The sequence below is a fragment of the Bubalus bubalis genome, chromosome 20 (assembly GCF_019923935.1).
Source record: "Bubalus bubalis isolate 160015118507 breed Murrah chromosome 20, NDDB_SH_1, whole genome shotgun sequence".
Lineage (NCBI taxonomy): Eukaryota > Metazoa > Chordata > Mammalia > Artiodactyla > Bovidae > Bubalus > Bubalus bubalis.
Genome location: NC_059176.1, coordinates 62967002 through 62987474, shown reverse-complemented (window position 1 = coordinate 62987474; position 20473 = coordinate 62967002). Strand labels below are relative to the sequence as shown.

At 38.1% G+C, this 20473-nt stretch overlaps 1 protein-coding gene across 4 annotated transcripts in view; it reads right to left on the bottom strand.

Moving 5' to 3' along the window:
* Positions 1 to 20473, bottom strand: part of LRRC28 (leucine rich repeat containing 28) — a 206649-nt gene that overhangs the window by 150132 nt on the left and 36044 nt on the right. For all 4 annotated transcript variants that reach the window (XM_006052244.3, XM_025271601.2, XM_025271602.2 and 1 more), the window contains exons 4-5: positions 4052 to 4089; positions 3276 to 3413 (exon numbers count right to left, since the gene is read on the bottom strand). In XM_006052244.3, the coding sequence (XP_006052306.1) occupies positions 3276 to 3413; positions 4052 to 4089 (176 nt within the window). The remainder of the gene's footprint in view (positions 1 to 3275; positions 3414 to 4051; positions 4090 to 20473) is intronic.

The following is a 20473-nucleotide window of genomic DNA, read 5'->3' as shown; positions in this document are numbered from 1 at the left end:
ACTTCAGTATTCTTGCCTGGAGAACTCCATGAACAGACCATGGGATCACAAAGAGTTGGACTCATGAGCAACTAACACTTCACTTCATGGGCCTTAAGAACAGAATCAGTGATTGGGAAATTAGAGAAAACTTAAAAAGTCTCTGACTCCATCTTCTTTCGAGGTATCTACTTCATCTTTTTCTCTTTGTTTTCCTGCCCACATGGCTACTACCAGATTTCACAAGATTACATAGCATTGTGTAGAAGCCCAGAGAGAAAAACGTGCCTGATTTCCTTTTTCACCCTCCTCTGTTCTCTCTTGTTCTCTTTGCTTCTCCCCTACAGTCTCTTTCAAAATGCCCAGGAAGAGAACTGGTCTTGCTTGGATTACCTACACCAGGATCAATGAACTGTGGAGAGAAAGCAACATACAAGGTGGAAAAATGGCAGTACTCTGGAATCCAATAGAAGCAGGGAAGGGACATTCCCAAAGAATGGGTACTGACAAACAATCCAAGAGAACCAACTATATGAGTGATGGGCCTGTTTGAGAAATTCATAAACACACTGGACCTTCTTTACAGCAATATGTACATACTCACAAACACCAAACTGTCCACACAATTTGAGGGCATTCATGAAGCCCCTGTAATCCATTCTTAGATCCTAATTTTAAAACTATTAGCCATTTAGATATTTTAAATGTTTCAAATACTGCTCTCAAATTTTCAAATTTTAAATACTGAGTGTGAAATCACATCGAAAGGTTTTTCAACTATAAAAAAAACACACATAATAAAATATTAAGTCTTTCACATACATATAACATATAAGACTATACCAATAGCATGGAATAGGTATTAACAGAAGAGGCTGCTGCTGCTAAGTCACTTCAGTCGTGTCCGACTCTGTGTGACCCCCTAGACACCAGCCCACCAGGCTCCCCAGTCCCTGGGATTCTCCAGGCAAGAACACTGGAGTGGGTTGCCATTTCCTTCTCCAATGCATGAAAGTGAAAAGTGAAAGTGAAGTGTCTTAGTCGTATCTGACCCTCAGCGACCCCATGGACTGCAGCCTTCCAGGCTCCTCCATCCATGGAATTTTCCAGGCAGGAGTACTGGAGTGGGGTGCCATTGCCTTCTCCGAACAGAAGAGGCTAACATATCAATTGGAGTCTACCATCATTAAATGGACACCATATGGCAATTTCTCACATTTTTTACTACAGTTGAAATACTTTTCCATAGTATGTCCCTAATGATTGGGTACACTTGGTAGCTGTGTACCAAGCCCCTCTCCCATTCAAATCATAACAGTGAAATTACCTCATAAAGACATACATAAAGTGAACTAAAAAATTAGTAAGATCTAGAGCATTGTATTTATGATGGCCCAGAAAAAAAAAAGAAACTATATACATAGCTTAATCAAAAGTTTCTACTCAAAATACATAGATACTACTGTATGTCATTTAACTCAAAACAAGCCAAAAAACAACACAAGCAACAGAAATAAGCTAGGGAGATAAAATCAGAAGTAAATGCTTCAAATCTATTATGAAACAGGTGAGATATAAATTTTAAATTACATGAAGGTAGCCAGGAAATCTATACCCTCCACTTGTTATTAGGAAGCAGTCAATGACATTATTAGTATACCCTTAACCTCTGAGAGTATATAATGAAAGGAAATGGCTACATTTTACCACAAAATGTTCTACATTACAGGAAAAAACAGAAGAACAGAACACAAAGAACAATGTTTTAATAGAGTTGTTACTCGTACATTCTTTAAACATATAGAAAAAGGCGCTTATGAACACAGTATTATAGCCATGCATTTTGATTCTATAATATATATTTTATGAATTTCATATTTGAAAATACAATCAAATCTAAAACATTCAGTATTATATCCATGCATTTTGACTCTATATCTTATATAAGCTGATATATAAAAATATTCTGAAAATCTAAAGTATATCTTTGCTGATACATTTTCTATACAACCTCTGAAAGAGAATCTAATTTCCTGAGTATGTGAATACATAAACTTGATGAAATCAAGCTTCATGATGAAGCACCATTGAGTTTGATTACATACAACAAAATTTAAAGCAAAGATCATACTCCTACACCATATTAAAAATTTTTGTACTAAGCAGAGTTATAAAAAGTAAGACACTTTAAATGAAGTTAAAAAATATTTTTTAAGCAGAGTTAACTGCTATACTAATACCATTTTTGTATAAAATATTGAATGTATACATTAAAGTTGGCACATAAAGTCTAAAAATTAATCAACTACTGTTTCAATTAGAAATTTCTGTACTTGAAAAACTTTGGAGAAAGTATTTTTTAAATTATAAATTCATTCATGGATTTAACATGAGTAATTTTTAACAGTTTCATATATCCCTGACGTTCTAAGGCAGGCAGTAATTTGTAATTTCGGTTGAGTCATATATTTCACTTGGATACACTAAAAGACTCAGGAATACCAAGAGTTACTAGGTACAAATACTCCCAATGTGAGTGGTGTCTGCATTTTTTTTTCTGCTTATTTTTGAATGCAGAGTACTTTCATGTTATATCTGAAGCACAAGCTATTTTTTTAAATCATACTTCACTGATTTAAAAATATGGGAAATGATATAAGACAGAGGAATCTCCAAGTGTGCGGGTTCACAAAGAAAGGTCTCTGAATATCCCTTGTAAGAAAGTCAAAGGACTTAACGGTAGCTCAGGAGAAGGCAGGATTTTGGTACTGTCTGTATGTACATCATAATCTAATAGGATGATCAGTAGGCAGAAGTGACAATTAGTTCAAGAACTCAAACTTAAATTCTGCTACTAAATTCTAGTATGATTCACATTAAATCAAAGTTAATGCACATCATTTACCTCTCTAGAGAATGAGAGAAAACACTGCATGTATCTGCTTTCAGACACTAAAATGCAAAGTTTGTATAAATTCCCTTATGTGAAATTCAACACTAAAGTAGCTTTTGGTACAAATAATTCACCAGGGCAGTGATTTGAAGGAGCACTGACTGCAATGCACAACTGCAGTAATTGTAGCTCAAAACCGTAAATGCCGTCTTTTTACGTCTGCATCAGGCAAAAGACTCTTAGTCATAGTCCATCCACATTCCTTACCATCCTCCTCTAACAAGCGGACAATCGGAAACTTACAGATATACCCAAAGCCCACTGCCTAGACACAAAGTGAGAAATATTAATAAAAATAGCCTTGGAACAGACAAGAAGCTTCTGTGCTACAGACGGTGATTACCTGGAGGTAGGAACTGCAGCTGGTTATTAGCCAACCGAAGATGACGTAAAGCTCTCAGACGACCAATTTCTGGGCAAACGATTTCTAAGGCATTGTCACTAAGATCCAAACATTGCAGTTTCACAAGGGACCCAATGGCTTTGAAGGGAAAAGAAGGGTAAAAGCAAAATTAATTTGACTCAAGTGTTAAGACCAATTTTTAATGCAATTAAATATTACCCAAGTTTAAATATTTTAATACTTAATATCCCTATCTCTGGTGCTGACATAATAGTAAAAGCATATATCAAATTAAATTTTTAAAGCATTTTTATTGCAGTATAGTATCAAACAACATTCTATGAAGTAACACTTCTACCTTAATATAATATAAACTTTAAAAAGATTACAAATAAAAATGTTAAAACAATGTAAAAAACTACTTGAATAAATAATTCATGAAATGATATATAAAGTCTTTTTTATCTAACCAAAATGCTTAACTCGATTTAATAAACTAGAAGTTATTTTATTATTTACCCAATGTCAATTTATCTGATAATAATTTACTTAACCATTATAAATATTTTAGACTTAATAACTTTAATTGTAACTGTTAACTAGACTTACTAATTAGAGGGAAAAAAGCTTTGAAACTAATAATGATGTTTTATAATTAAAATTCCCTAATACTCCAACCAAAATAGGTTTAAAGAGACAATCTGTTCTACTATTATAAAGCACAGATTTAACTCTAGCACCTCCTAACTATTAGAAAAAACTGAAAGTGTATTTACCTTCCGGAACCACAACTATGTTATTTGAGTGAAGATACCTAGAAAAAAGAAGGGGAAAAAGTTATTATCGTTTAGTACTTCTGCTAGATAATCACCCTGTAAAATGCTCACTTAGAAATTTATTGAATATAATAAAAGGACCAGACTTTCTTTCATACACTATTCTAAATGCATAGCACAAAATAATTAATAATACTTTGAGAATAATACTGTATGCTAGAATTGCAAATATTAAAACTATTTGCTAATTCAGTTTCTATTTTAAAAAGCATACACAATAAACAATTATTTCTTAAGCTCATAAAACACATTACTAGTTTATCTAGTTCATTTTAAGTTATGAAGGTTTTCAGCAGAACACCTAATAATGTTAAGAAAACTCAACAACTACTGTGTATAAGGAAACACAACTTTTAATTTTTAAAGGATAACGTCACAAAATAATCAAATCAAAGATATTTCAAGATAGCTAGGAGAACCAAGAATGAAGTGATTAAACACTTATCATTTACAATATCTGTAGAAATACTCAATTGTCAAGATATACAATTTATTTCACAGCAAGCGGAATTTTGTAAACAAGAAATCAAATTCTTTCCTAAAAATAAAAAAGGCCTAACCCACTGACAAGTCCAGGCAAGCCTAAGTAAATAACATTCCCCACTGAAGTATCTCTAGCACTCTCTGGTGGAGACATCATGCAATTGTCAGCAGCCAACTATTCAGAGCAAAACCATAGTGACCAATGAAAATCACACAATAATAATTTTAAAAATAAATCTGTATCACTGATTTTGAGACCAGAGAACTAGATTTTGATATAAACTATTATCAAAACTACTATCTTATTATACTTCATAATCAATCTTCACATATTTTAAACAGAATTTAGTCTTCTATATTTTATAGCCTAATATCAAATGTTAAAAAGTCTAATTACAAAAAATAAGAAAGATACAAAATTAATAAATTTAAGAAGATTTCTATATGCTGGATTAAATCAATTTTGTGTGGGTATTAACCTTCTGGGCCTAACACAATTTAACCAATTAAACCATTCTATGATTCATTTTATTCCTTGCTTTGTGCACACAAAATGATTCCCTATTTTATTTTTTAAAATGTGTCTATATTTTAAGGTAAGTATTCTTTAAACATTACTCTTGGGAAGCAATATGTAATTACTTAGTCAGATTACTCTAAAAATTCTTTATGCCAGAAAACAACATGTAATTATACACACACACACACACACACACACACACACTATAAACACATATTTGCATGTGTTACACAAAAAGGCAGAGTGCCTAGACACCAAAACAGAGAGATAACTGATTTTTCTGTAATCTTCAAAATATGTGCTTCAGTTCTAGTTCTACCTATATCTGTTCAGTGCAGTTCAGTCACTCAGTCGTGTCTGACTTTCTGCAACCCCATGGACTGCAACACACCAGGCCTCCCTGTCCATCACCAACTCCTGGAGCTTACCCAAACTCATGTCCATTGAGTCAGTGATGCCACCCAACCATCTCATCCTCTGGAGTCCCCTTCTCCTGCCCTCAATCTTTCCTAGCATCAGGGTCTTTTCAAATGAGTCAGCTCTTCGCATCAGGTGGCCAAAGTATTGGAGCTTCAGCTTCAACATCAGTCCTTCTGATGAACACCCGGGACTGATCTCCTTTAGGATGGACTGGTTGGATCTCCTTGTAGTCCAAGGGACTCTCAAGAGTCTTCTCCAACACCACAGTTCAAAAGCATCAATTCTTCGGCACTCAGCTTTCTTTATAGTCTAACTCTCACATTCATACATGACTACTGGAAAAACAATAGCTTTGATTAAATGGACCTTTGTTAGTAAAGTAATGGCTCTGCTTTTTAATATGCAGTCTAGGTTGGTCATAACTTTTCTTCCAAGGAGTAAGCCTCTTTTAATTTCATGGCTGCAGTCATAATCCACAATGACTCTGGAGCCCCCCAAAATACAGTCTCTTACTGTTTCCACTGTTTCCCCATCTATTTGCCATGAAGCGATGGGACCGGATGCTGTGGTCTTAGTTTTCTGAATGTTGAGTTTTAAGCCAGGTTTTCACTCTTCTCTTTCACTTTCATCAAGAGGCTCTCTAGTCCTTCTTTGCTTTCTGCCATAAGGGTGGTGTCATCTGCATATCTGAGGTTATTGATATTTCTCCCGGCAATCTTGACACCAGCTTGTGCTTCATTCAGCCCAGCATTTCTCATGATGTACTCTGCATAGCACAGAAGGATTGATGCTTTTGAACTGTGGTGTTGGAGAAGACTCTTGAGAGTGCCTTGGACTGCAAGGAGATCCAACCAGTCCATCCTAAAGGAGATCAGTCCTGGGTGCTCATTGCAAGGACTGATGCTGAAGCTGAAACTCCAATACTTTGGCCACCTGATGCAAAGAGCTGACTCATTGGAAAAGTCCCTGATGCTGGGAAAGATTGAGGGCAGGAGGAGAAGGGTACAACAGAGGATGAGATGGTTGGATGGCATCACCGACTCGATGGATATGGGTTTGGGTGGACTCCAGGAGTTGATGATGGACAGGGAGCCCTGGAGTGCTGCGGTTCATGGGGTTGCAAAGAGTCAGACATGACTGAGCAACTGAACTGACTCTGCATATAAGTTAAATGAGCAAGGTGACAATATAACAGGCTTGACGTACTCCTTTCCCAATCTGGAACCAGTCTGTTGTTCCATGTACAGTTTTAACTGTTGTTTCTTGACCTGCATACAGATTTCTCAGGAGGCAGGTCAGGTGGTCTGGTATTTCCATCTCTAAGAATTTCCCACAGTTTGTTGTGATCCACACAGTGAAAGGCTTTGGCATAGTCAATAAAGCAGAAATACAAGTTTTTCTGGAACTCTTGCTTTTTCAATGATCCAACAGATGTTGGCAATTTGATCTGTGGTTCCTCTATCTTTTCTAAATCCAGCCTGAACATCTGGAAGTTCATGGTTCACATAGTGTTGAAGCCTGGCTTGGAGAATTTTGAGCATTACTTTGCTAGTGCATGAGATGAATGAGATTGTGCAAGAGTTTGAACATTCTACCTATATAAAAGGACTTTAAAATGTCTGAGTCAAAACAAGAACTAAATTATTCACTATTATCATTAAAATAAAAAAGTATATTTTAACACATTAAATTTATCTACATTATAATGAAGAAGCAGCAGTTTAGAACGTTCTCAATCCTGACTACACATAAGAATCACCAGTGGTCTTCAAAATATAGATGCCCAAGGCCATCTCAGGTTTTTCTGATGTGCAACCAATAACAATCATCCTTGGCAGAATGGATCAGAGAGTAGGTCCTGGAGCCAGACAACGTGTACCTTTTTAGCCATGTGAGCAGGGGAAAATCAGTGACCTTTTCACTTTCTTAATCTACGGAACTGGAGGATAATAGCATCAAGAACATTGGGATATTGTAAGGATTAAATGAATCAATAAATGTAAAGCCCTTAGAAGAGAATTCAGTGAACCCCACTGTTATTGTTATAGTTATTACTGTTATCATGAGTCATCTGTAATCAAAGGTTTGGCAATTTTAAGTCCCTTCTCTTTATTTAATTTTTGTAATTTCAAATTAGTTAAAATGGTGGTGTCTCAACCTAAGTGGTTTTCATCAAGCTGTTTCTTCTACTCAAAATGATGCATTCATTTTGTGAGAATGCATGACAGTATAGCCACTTTGGGAAATGGTTGGCTGTTTTTTTAAAATAAAATTATAGATATTTACTTAATAGTAATATGCCAATGTCAGTGTCTTAATTTTGACAAAAGTTCCACAAAAATTGTATTAAGATGTTGACAACAGGAGAAACTGGATACCAGAACTCTGTACTTAGTATCTTTACAACTTTTCTGTAAATACAAAACTGTTCCAAATTAAAAATTTTTTTTAATTAAAGGAACAAGTCATTTATTTCCAGTCATGATTAAATAATAGGGACCAGATTTACCCAGTTTCTATAAGCAATAAGAAAACTGAATGTATTATATGAAACAATTATTTTCAGATACTGACAAGAGGCAGCTAGAGAGAGAAAAAACAAGTGAGGTGAGCAACTCACTTGTTGCTCACAACAAATTGTGGCCAATTTGCCTAGAGGCAAATTGTGGACCGTGGATCCCAAACAAAGAATGCAAGTGTCACTGAGTTATGAAGATACACAGCAGTTCAGGGAACCCGAGGCAGCTGGACCTTGTGGAGTACAGTTCTGGAGGAGAAGCACTACTGAAAAAAGAAAACAAGAAAACAAAACTTCAAGGCAACCTTTGACTCTTAGTTGAATTGTAAAATGCATTCCAGGCAAAAAAGTAACTGAAAACCTAACACCTGAACAGTCCACAGAACTCATACAGGGCTAGAAAGCACTCAAGTTCTGAGCAGCAAGGGTACCAAATCCTTGTTGATCACTTTGTGCATTTAAATGAGATGCTCAAAAGGCATTCTGTGGGTAATAGGGCTAAACTATCCCTACAGTAGAGGTTACTCTAGACCTGTCCTAACAAAGCATAAAGACAGACCATGAAAGGATCAAACTAAATTGCAAACAATTTTAAAGCCAGAACAAAGCACCACAAAAAGGAAGACAACAAAGTGTAACACTCAATAATTAACATTTATAAGGTCCAGTGCTAGGAGCCGGCATATTGCATATTGAGTGAGGATCTGTAATAGCTCAACTGGAATTCTATCACTGCCGGGAGCCAGCGTGAGGCACTCCGCCCATGACAAAGGTCATGAGGAAGGAGGCTCGGCATACGCAAAGGCGGGATCGAGCCTCAGGAGTCCCCCTGGAAATTCTCGAGCATCTACCCCCAAAACCAGAGTCTGCCTACTTTCTGCTTTGTGCTTTCACCTACACCTCTGACTTTACGGGGGGCTGTCCCCCACTACCTCTCTCTGAAAAGAGAGTTAGCTTACAGCTCCAGTTAATAATTCCTGGATGTGACAGTGTTTCAACCTACAAACTCCTTTGGAAATCCTCTAGCCTGCCTGAATGGGTTTTTCCGGCCACGTGTGATTGTTCAGAGCCTCCCAACTGTGAGAGGCAGGAGATGTTCTAAACTGCCTAAACACAGATTCCTTTGAGTAGTTAAGAGATTGATTAGAAATTGTATTGGTGAAGGGTTTTTCACTTGTTGGGCCAATGTTTGCTGCTAAGTCTCCATACTCCTTACCTACTGTGTCCTTGGCAGTGTATTGATTGATATAATGGGTGTATAGAAATGTAAAATGCAGCTTTGTCTAATGCTTTTTGGAAGGCTGGTGCCTGACTTTGGAATAATCACCTTTAGAGAAAAATAAGTTTCTTAAAATGTTAACAGGCCTCCGGGCAAGAAGATGATGTCAATCACCTGAACTTTTGCATATGATAAGTTTGAAAGCCTGGCTTCGATTAGGACCAGGAACTGCCGTCCTTGCATGACTCCACCCCTTCCCCCATTATCCTCTATGCACAACTTTAGGTATAAAAACTACTTTGGAAAATAAAGTGTGGGCCTTGTTCACTGAAACTTGGTCTCCCCATGTCACTCTCTCTCCCAAATTCCAGCTGAGCGTCCATCTGGAGCGCGGATGTCCTCTGCGACCATTTATTTGCCTGGGCTTCTAAGACCCACTCGAGAAGGTGTCTAAGGTGGGGCACCTTCCGCTATTCGAGAGGGCGCCTGCGGCCTCCGTGGTCAGAGCTAACCTGGTGTCACGGGTTATATTGATTTTCCGCGTAAACCAAGCCACTCAGCTTCTTTTCTCCACTGAATTTTCCTACTGAGCTATCCTTATTTCAGCCGCTTTTCTCCACTGAATTTCCTCACTGAGCTATCCTTATTCTATTACTCTTTGTATCCTTAATTAAAGTGTAATTAAGCAGTTATTCCCTGACCCTCGCCTAGCCGTCTCTCCTTCGAATACCCTGGATCAGCCGGGGCTGGTCCCCGGCAGGTGGCGCCCGAGACACGATATTCGAAGGTAAGCTCCCTGCAATTAGGGTCATCAGCCCTTTTGCTCCCCGTTCTCGGAACAACTGGGTCATCAGCTCTCTTGTTCCCCCACGGAGCAGTTTGGGTCATCAGCTCTACTGCTCCCCCCTCGGAACAGTTTGGGTCATCAGCCTTCTGTTTCCCCCCCGGGACAATCTGGGTCACCAGCCCTATTGTCCTTCCAATGTTCGGGACAGCTAGGACCCCACTCAAGGGTGCCGCGGACCCCCCTGTAGGATAGACAGGGCTGAGGAGTGGGAAGTGTTGAAAGTGTTGAAGACTTAGAGAAAACGGTTTCTAAAGTTAAAAGGCCAAAGAAAAGCCTGATCTTTTAAAAGCTAAAAGCTTTATCTTCTATTATACTTAATTTTCTGACATGGGTAACACTGAAACTAAGAATGGCAACTCTTTATACAAGTAATCTTCAAACTGTTAAAGAGGCTACTGTTAATTTAGATACTTGGGTGAAGGTAAAAAACAACTAAAAACATGCTATAAATATGATTAAAAATGTTCTGGACCCTCGTCATGAGGCTGTGGGATAGCCTATGGGAGAGGCTAAAGCGGTAGATGGTAGTGGGTCTCCACCTTCTGCGCAGATCATATTTTCTGCCCTTGACAAAAGAAAGGAGGGAGACTGTGCTCTACCTCCCGAGGAAGGAGAGGGCTTACAGGACGCTGCGGCCGGGCGCCCTGGCGAGCCCCCTCCCCCTCTACACAAACCTTTAAAAATTTATCCAACAATTTCTGATTTAAGGCAACTACCCCACCTCCGCTTGCACCTCCCAGGGCCTAAGAATTCCCCAGTTTACATCCAAGCCTCCCAGAACATTGCCTAAGGCTGAAAAAGATTTTAAAAAAAAAAAAAAAAAAATTCTTTTAAACAAAGGAGCTTTTAAAAAATACACAATATACAGAGCCTGCTCCTTGCACAAAACCCTCAGGGGGGACCTCACCCAATCAGAAAAAAAAAAAAGAGAAAAGAAAAATAAAAAGAAAAAAAAAAAGGTAAAAAAAAAAAAAAAAGAGAAAATAGAGAAAGAGCTAAAGAGTGAAAAGGAGAGGAACGGAGAAGGAAGGAATCAGGGAACGCATCAAGATAGAGAAAGGAAGTTAAAAAAGGAGATACAGAGAAAAAGATAGGAAAAAAAAAAAATTAGGGAAGAGAGGAGGGTAAAGAGAAAGAAACGAAGGAAAGAGAAGGGTAGCGAAAAAGGAAGGGTGAGAGAAAAGTGAGAAAGGCAGGAAGAGAGAGAGAGACAGTAAGAGACACTGTGACCAGGTGCCCTGGTGAGCTCCCTCCCGCTCTGCGCAAACCTTTAAAAAACAAAAAACTTATCCACCACTTTCTGATTTAAGGCCATCGCTGCCGCCTCCGTTTGCGCCTTCTAGGGCCCAAGAGTTCCCCACTTTGCCCCCAAAGCCTCTCAAAGTGTTGCCTAAGCCTGAAAAAGATAAAAAGTTTTTTAAACAGTGGAGCTTTTAAAACAGACTGCCTGCACAATATACAGAGCGTGCTCCTTGGAGAAAACCCCCTCAGGGGGGTCTCACCCAGGCTAAGAGAAAAACCATAAGGGGATTTAACAACAATATTAACCCTTGACGAGCTGGTTACTCCAATTCCAATGGGAGTGGCTGGCCCCCTACCTGAGGACATTGTAGGACTTGTGCTAGGGCGAAGCTCGCTTTCTTAAAAAAAAAAAAAAAAAAAAAAAAAAAAAAATTCGGTGGTGCATGGTGTAGTAGATTCTGATTATATTGGAGAAATTAAAGTTTTGATCTCACAGCCTACTAAAACTGCAAATTAATAAAAGTCAAAAAAGAACACAGTTTTTGCTTTTACCTTATCAGACAAAAAAACTCTTGACTTCTCAAGCTAAGAGCCACAGAGCTAGTGATCTAGCCTTTTGGGTGCAGGAAATTACAGCTCCAAGGCCTTTAAAAGATCTTTTAATTCAAGAAAATAAAATGTCAGGGCTATTAGACACAGGAACAGTCGTCTCTTAACATTGCTGGGAAAGACTGACCCAGCTCCTGGCCAACACATACTACTGAAAATGAGTTGGTGGGATTAGAGAAAGTGGTATGCGGGGTGGGAATGCTGTAGAGAAAAAGGTGAGGGAGCGTTTAAAACCTTAAAGAGTAGTGAGTTCCCCGTTGCTGGAAGTATTCAAACAAAGATTAGATGGTTGCTTGTCATCTAAAAAGCTATAGACCAGATTTAGGTTACAAAACAATAACTGGAGAAGCTTATAAAGATGTTGTGCAGCACCTCTTTACTTGCTTCTCATATTTAGGTCTGCCAAAAGTTTTAAAAACTGCCCCTTTGAAGCGGAGAGATTGTTTACTAACTTTAAATGATTTCCAAAAATTATTAGGAGACATTAATTGGATACGCCCACATTTAAAACTGACTACTGCAGATTTAAAGCCTTTGTTTGATTACTTAAAAAGCGATCCTAATTCCAGTTCTAAGAGAAAGTTGACTAAATGAGACAGTCAGCTCTTGTTAAAGTAGATGAGACTTTAAATGATCAGTTAATTAGGATTAATATTACCAAAAGATGAGATTAAATTATTCTTGCCCCAAAACATACATCTACAGGATGCTTGTGACAAAAAGGCCCATTGGTTCCATCTACCAGTGACCCCAAGAAAAATAGTTTTATCTTATCCCAGCTCGGTGGCACAATTAATTATAAAAAGAGAAAAAAAGTGTGGAACTTTTTAGAAAACAAGTAGCAAATATAATAATTTCACTCAATAAGGATCAACTACAAGTCTTTTACAAAATAGTGATGATTGGCAAGTTGCCCTGATAGATTTCAGGAGTCAAATTTTGTTTCATTTGCCCTCTAGCCCCCACAGTAGTTAAAAGTTCAAAAATGTTAGACTGACAGTTTGAAGATACCTGTAAAACTTTTCAACCCTATGTAGTTCCTATGCTCCCCTTTACCCTATGGGGGAGGGACATGTTATCTCAAATAAGAGATATTCAGAGAAAGAGTTTTCTCAATTTCTTAGTTATCAACAGGAGGTACAATTAACAATACTTTATATGTTGTTATAAATACATAATATAAATATATTTACATAATTACAGTTTACCTAGTTAGGTATGGGTATATATAAAATATAATAAAGGTATACCTAATTCTATTTATAGATCTATACTTAACTAATTTGTATATAAATATGTATGCTATATATGCATATTATATATATACTGTATAATTAAATATGTATTGCAGTAATATAATGTGTGAGTGGCTGATATTAATTGGTATAGATTGATGTGCTGTGATGATATATGTTCTATATACCGTATAATTATATATGTGTGACATGTATTATTACAGTACATTGGTTTGTGTTGGTTGGTATTAGCTGTGTACGTATTGTATTGCTGTAATATATATATTAATATATTAATTATAAAGATTAATTCAAGTATATCGATTTATATATATTATATGGTAACAAGTATAAACTATATAAATACATTTTGCATTTAGGTATATCTGTATACTAAAATGAGATAAGGAGGTTATACATTTATTTTTAAAATTTATACAAAGACCTAAACATTAGACCTAAATTAACATATCTCTAAATTTATGTTGTTAAAATGTAAATTTTAAAAATAAAAAAATTAAATTGACAACTGCTTGACAATTCCTTTGCCATAAAACCCCCATAGGTGTAATTGGGGTAACCAGACAAAAAATTGGTTTTATGGCAAAACGGCCCCCTAGAGTGGGCCATCTTCCCACTCAAACTAAAAAAGTAACGGCTTCTTATTCAAGATTGACAGCTACTTTGATATTAAAGAAAAAAAAACGGAACATTAAATTATTTGGTAAAGAGACTTCAAAAATTGTAATTCCATATAATAAAGAACAACTTGATGCTCTTCTAGTGTTTGAAAATTGGCAGATTGCTATAGGAAACTATTTTGGTCAAAATTTTTGCATCATTTTCCTTCACATGTTTTGCTGAATTTTATATCCAGACATCCAGTTAATTTTCCCGTCAGATATAAACAATCTCCTGTTCCAAATGTTCAAATAGTTTTTACTGATGGGTCAGCAAATGGTAAAGCCTTCATAGTTACTAAAACTCACCAAAAAGTTTTAAAAACACAAAAAACTTCAGCTAAAAGAGCTGAAATAACAGCAGTCATAGAGGCTTTTGCTATGTTTACAGATGAGGAATTTAATCTTTACTCTGATTCTCAGTATGTGGTCAGGCTGATTCCACACATTGAAACTGCGGTTTTGCCTGAAAATAAAACTACCATATTTCATTTGTTAACTAAGTTACGGCAACAAATTTGGAAAAGAAATAAAATATTTTTCATTGGACACATTCGGGCTCATCCGGATTGCCTGGCCCTTTAAATGCCTTTAATGATTTGGCTGACTTGTTAACCAGAAATACAGTGGCTGCTGTGATTGAGGAGGCCAGAGCCTCTCACTCACTTCATCATCAATATGCTACTGCCTTAAGATATCAATTCCAAAGAGAGATAGCAATTCCAAAGCAATTCCCAGAGAGACTGCTCGAGAGATTGTGCGTTCTTGCTTACACTGCCCTACTGTTTCTAATAGTCTACCTATGGGAGTTAATCCCTGTGGTCTCTGGCAAATGGATGTAACTCATGTCTCTTCATTTGGAAAACTGTCTTTTGTTCATGTAACTGTAGATACCTTTTATCACGTTATTATTGCAACTGCTCGTGCCGGAGAGGCAGTTAAAGATGTGATACAACATCTCTTTACTTGTTTTTCATATTTGGGCCTGCCAAAAGCTCTGAAAACTGACAGTGCTCCTGCTTACACTTCTAAGTCTTTTCAGAAATTTTGTATAAAGTTTCAAATTAAACATAATACAGGCATCCCTTATTACCCACAGGGACAAGCCATTGTTGAAAGAGCGCATCAAACATTAAAAATCCAAATTCAAAAACTAAAAGAAGGGGAGTTTAAGTATAGTTCTCCCCATCAAATCTTGCAACATGCTCTTTTCATAATAAATATTTTAAATACTGATTCAGCCGGAATTACTGCAATGCCTCCCATTGGTGCCTGGAGCAATTAAATACAAAACCATTAGTCAAATGGAAGGACCTCCTCTCAGGACAATGGAAGGGTCCTGACCCATTAACCATTATTAACTAGCGGTCGAGGATGTGCGTGTATTTTTCCACAGGATGCAGATTCTTCAATTTAGACAGGCTGATTCGCCATGTTGCAGACCCCCAGACATCCAGTTCACCCATTGCTTCGATCACAAAAGAGGAGCCCGCCAAAAGGGGAGGCAAGATAAACATCGAGATCCCGGCGGGACCGATGGGGCTGCTGCAGCGCGAACTCCAACCAGAAAATAATTCTACTTATTCTGATTTGGCTTGTCTACCCTCTCCTTATGTTTTTCTCTTTACCAACGATTCTGGAAAACTTAATGTACATGTGACTTTAAACTGGTGGACCCAATGTAGTGACCTGTGAATAATGTATGCTCTCATCTTATTTAAACCCTCAATATAATGTTTGCTCCTTTGTAGTGTTACAACGTCCACCTTATCTTATAATGTAACCACTTATTGATATAACTATAGTCTTGCTGTATTACAACAACTTCAGGATTTAATGCGATTGCGACGATTTGTGGGCTTACTTATTTTAGGAATATCAGCTTTAATAACCGCAATTACTTCTGTTACTGTGGCAGCAATATCATTGACTCAACAAGTGCATACTGCCCAATATGTTGATACCATGTCTAAAAATGTTTCACTAACTCTAACAACACAGGAAGCTATAGATAGGAAATTAGAGATGAGAGTAGACGCCTTAGAAGAGGCAATAATGCATATTGGGACTGATTTACAGGCTTTAAAAGTGAAAATGGCTTTGTCTTGCCACGCTGCTTACCGGTGGATATGCGTGACATCTTTAAAGGTAAATGAGACAGATTATAAATGGGAAAAAAAAAATTACAAATCATCTCTCAGGTGTTTGGAACAGCTCTGACATTGGCCTGGACTTAGGGAAACTTCATAATCAAATACAGACCCTGAAACACTCTTGACTAGATTTTACCGCAGCTAATGACTTTTTTCACACCTTCTCTAACTTTTATTTCTGGAAAAAACATTCTGTCTAATCTTCTCATAATCATTCTTCCTTGTATTGTCAGGATTCTTCGGCAGAACATTCAGAAGCTCGCGACTGAGCTGCATCTGGCTGTTTTAAGAAATAAAAAAGGGGGAGATGCTGGGAGCCGGCATATTGCATATTGAGTGAGGATCTGTAATAGCTCAACTGGAATTCTATCACTGCCGGGAGCCAGCGTGAGGCACTCCGCCCATGACAAAGGTCATGAGGAAGGAGGCTCGGCATACGCAAAGGCGGGATCGAGCCTCAGGAGTCCCCCTGGAAATTCTCGAGCATCTACCCCCAAAACCAGAGTCTGCCTACTTTCTGCTTTGTGCTTTCACCTACACCTCTGACTTTACGGGGGGCTGTCCCCCACTACCTCTCTCTGAAAAGAGAGTTAGCTTACAGCTCCAGTTAATAATTCCTGGATGTGACAGTGTTTCAACCTACAAACTCCTTTGGAAATCCTCTAGCCTGCCTGAATGGGTTTTTCCGGCCACGTGTGATTGTTCAGAGCCTCCCAACTGTGAGAGGCAGGAGATGTTCTAAACTGCCTAAACACAGATTCCTTTGAGTAGTTAAGAGATTGATTAGAAATTGTATTGGTGAAGGGTTTTTCACTTGTTGGGCCAATGTTTGCTGCTAAGTCTCCATACTCCTTACCTACTGTGTCCTTGGCAGTGTATTGATTGATATAATGGGTGTATAGAAATGTAAAATGCAGCTTTGTCTAATGCTTTTTGGAAGGCTGGTGCCTGACTTTGGAATAATCACCTTTAGAGAAAAATAAGTTTCTTAAAATGTTAACAGGCCTCCGGGCAAGAAGATGATGTCAATCACCTGAACTTTTGCATATGATAAGTTTGAAAGCCTGGCTTCGATTAGGACCAGGAACTGCTGTCCTTGCATGACTCCACCCCTTCCCCCATTATCCTCTATGCACAACTTTAGGTATAAAAACTACTTTGGAAAATAAAGTGCGGGCCTTGTTCACTGAAACTTGGTCTCCCCATGTCACTCTCTCTCCCAAATTCCAGCTGAGCGTCCATCTGGAGCGCGGATGTCCTCTGCGACCATTTATTTGCCTGGGCTTCTAAGACCCACTCGAGAAGGTGTCTAAGGTGGGGCACCTTCCGCTATTCGAGAGGGCGCCTGCGGCCTCCGTGGTCAGAGCTAACCTGGTGTCACGGGTTATATTGATTTTCCGCGTAAACCAAGCCACTCAGCTTCTTTTCTCCACTGAATTTTCCTACTGAGCTATCCTTATTTCAGCCGCTTTTCTCCACTGAATTTCCTCACTGAGCTATCCTTATTCTATTACTCTTTGTATCCTTAATTAAAGTGTAATTAAGCAGTTATTCCCTGACCCTCGCCTAGCCGTCTCTCCTTCGAATACCCTGGATCAGCCGGGGCTGGTCCCCGGCAGTCCAGCATCTAATGAAAAAGTGCTAAGAATCAGGAAAATATGACCAATAACCAGGATAAAAAATAGTTAACATAAATAGATCTGGTATGACATAGATAAAGCAATTAGCAAATAAAAACTTTAAAACATAAATAATAATTATACTCAGGTATTCAAAGAAAAACATTAACATTGTAAGACAAATGTTAACATATAAAGAAGACCCAAATAGCACTTCTAGAGATCAAATATAAAAAATAAAAATCCCACTAACAGCAGATTAGATATTGAACCAGAAAATATTACTAACTCTGAAAATAGAGAAACATAATTTGTCCTAACTGAAGCACATTAAAAAAAATAAAGACTGAAAAGAACTGTAACAGTGTGTCAGTAATTATGGGACAATATCAAGCTAACAACAGGTAAGAGTCCCAAAAGTAGGGACCAGAGATAAGGGCATAGAAATAAATATCTAAAGAAATAATGTTTAAAAATTTCAAATTTGATGCAAGCTCTAAAGACACAACCTTTCAGGGATCACAGCCTTGTTGTGGTGAAGAGGCTTGTGTGATTCAATGAAGCTATAAGCCATGCCATGCAGGGCCACGCAAGACAGATGGGTCATGTTCTGAATGGAACAACTGACTGGTTCAAATTTGGGAAAAGAGTAAGACAAGCTGTATATTGTCACCCTGCATATTTAACTTATATGCAGAGTATATCCTGGGGCTTCCCAGGTAGCGCAGTGGTAAAGACTCCTCCTGCTAATGCAGGAAAAACCAGAGACATGGGTTTGATCCCTAGATTGGGAAGATCTCCTGGAGAAGGAAATGGCAATCCACTCCAGTTTCCTTGCCTGGAAAATTCCATGGACAGAGGAGCCTGGCGGACTACAGTCCATGGGGTCACAAAGAATCGGACATGACTGAGTGACTGAGCAGGCACAGACACAGAGTACATCATGCAAAATGCCAGGCTGTATGAATCACAAGTTGGAATCACGATTGCCAGAAGAAATAGCAACAACCTCAGATATGCAGATGATACTATTCTAGTGGCAGAAAGTCAAGAGGAACTAAAGAGCCTCTTGATAGGTATGCAAAGGGAGAGTGAAAAAGCTGGCTTGAAACTCAATATTAAGAAAACTAAGATGGGCATGCAGTCCTATCATTTCATGGCAAACAGAAAGGGAAAAAGAAGAAGCAGTGACAGATTTTCTTTTCTTGGGCTCCAAAATCACTGTGGATGGTTAACTGCAGCCAGGAAATTAAAAGATGCTTGCTCCTCAGAAGGAAACCTCTGACAAATTTAGACAGTGTATTAAAAAGCAGAGACATCAGTCTGCTGACAAAGGTCCATATGGTCAAATCTATGGTTTTCCCAGTAGCCATGTATGGATGAGAGTTGGACAATAAAGAAGGCTGAGTGCCAAAGAACTGATGCTTTCAAATCATGGTGCTGTAGAAGACTCTTTAGAGTCCCTTGGACTGCCAGTCAATCCTAATGGAAATCAACCCTGGGTATTCATTGGAAGGACTGATGGTGAAGTTTAAACTCCAATATTTTGGTCACCTTATGTGAAGAGCTGACTCATTGGGAAAGACCCTGATTCTGAGAAAGATTGAAGGCAAAAGGAAACAGGAGCAGGAGAGGATAAGACGGTTAGATGGCATCACCGACTCAATGGACATGAATCGGAGCAAACTCCAGGAGATAACGGAAGACAGAGAAGCCTGGTGTGCTTCAGTCCATGGGGTCACGAAGCATCGGACACAGCTTGGTGACTAAACAATAACAACAACAAAGACAAAAACCCAAGATGCTCAATGAATGTCAAGGATAATCATATGTCAAGTGAATCATAACAAATCATAACAAATTCCTGAAAACCAATACAAGAAATAGAAATTCTTCAAAGTAGCCCAAGGAGAAAAGACACTTTAAATACTGTGGAAGAAATATAGGAATGTCTCTTCAGAAAGTATGCAAGCCAGAAGACAAAGACACCAAGAAAATGTTGAAAGGAAAGAAGTAATCGGCAACCAAGAACTCTAATTCCAGAAAACTATATATATGTGTGTGTGTGTGTGTGTGTGTGTGTGTGTATATATCTCAGAATTAAGAAGCAGAATGTAAAGTAAGAAACTAAACAACTTTTAGCAGAGTAAAACACTATACAACTTAAAAAGCAGAGACATTACTTTACTGACAAAGGTCTCTCTAGTCAAAGCTATGGTTTTTCCAGTAATCATGTATGGATGTAAGAGTTGGACTATAAAGAAAGCTGAGCGCCAAAGAATTAATGCTTTTGAACTGTGGTGTTGGAGAAGACTCTTGAGAGTTCCTTGGACTGCAAGGAGATAAAACCCGTCCATCCTAAAGGAGATCAGTCCTGAATATTCATTGGAAGGACTGACGCTAAAGCTGAAACTCCAATACTTTGGCCACCCAATGCGAAGGACTGACTCCTTGGGAAAGACCCGATGCTGGGAAAGACTGAAGACAGGAGGATATGGGGATGACAGAGGATGAGATGGTTGGATGGCATCACTGACTTGATGGACATGAGTTTGAGCAAGCTCCAGGAGCTGGTGATGGACAAGGAAGCCTGGCATGCTACAGTCCAAGAGATTGCAAAGAGTCGGACACAACTGAGTGACTGAACTCAACTGAACTGAAGAACTCTAATTCCAGAAGGCAAAAATTGTATATATTTCAGAATTATGAAGACGAATGTAAAGTAAAAAAGTATACAACTTTTAGAGGAAAAAAGCAGAAGAAAATCTTTAGGGCCTAGGATTAGTATACTTGATACTAAAAACATGATACATAAAA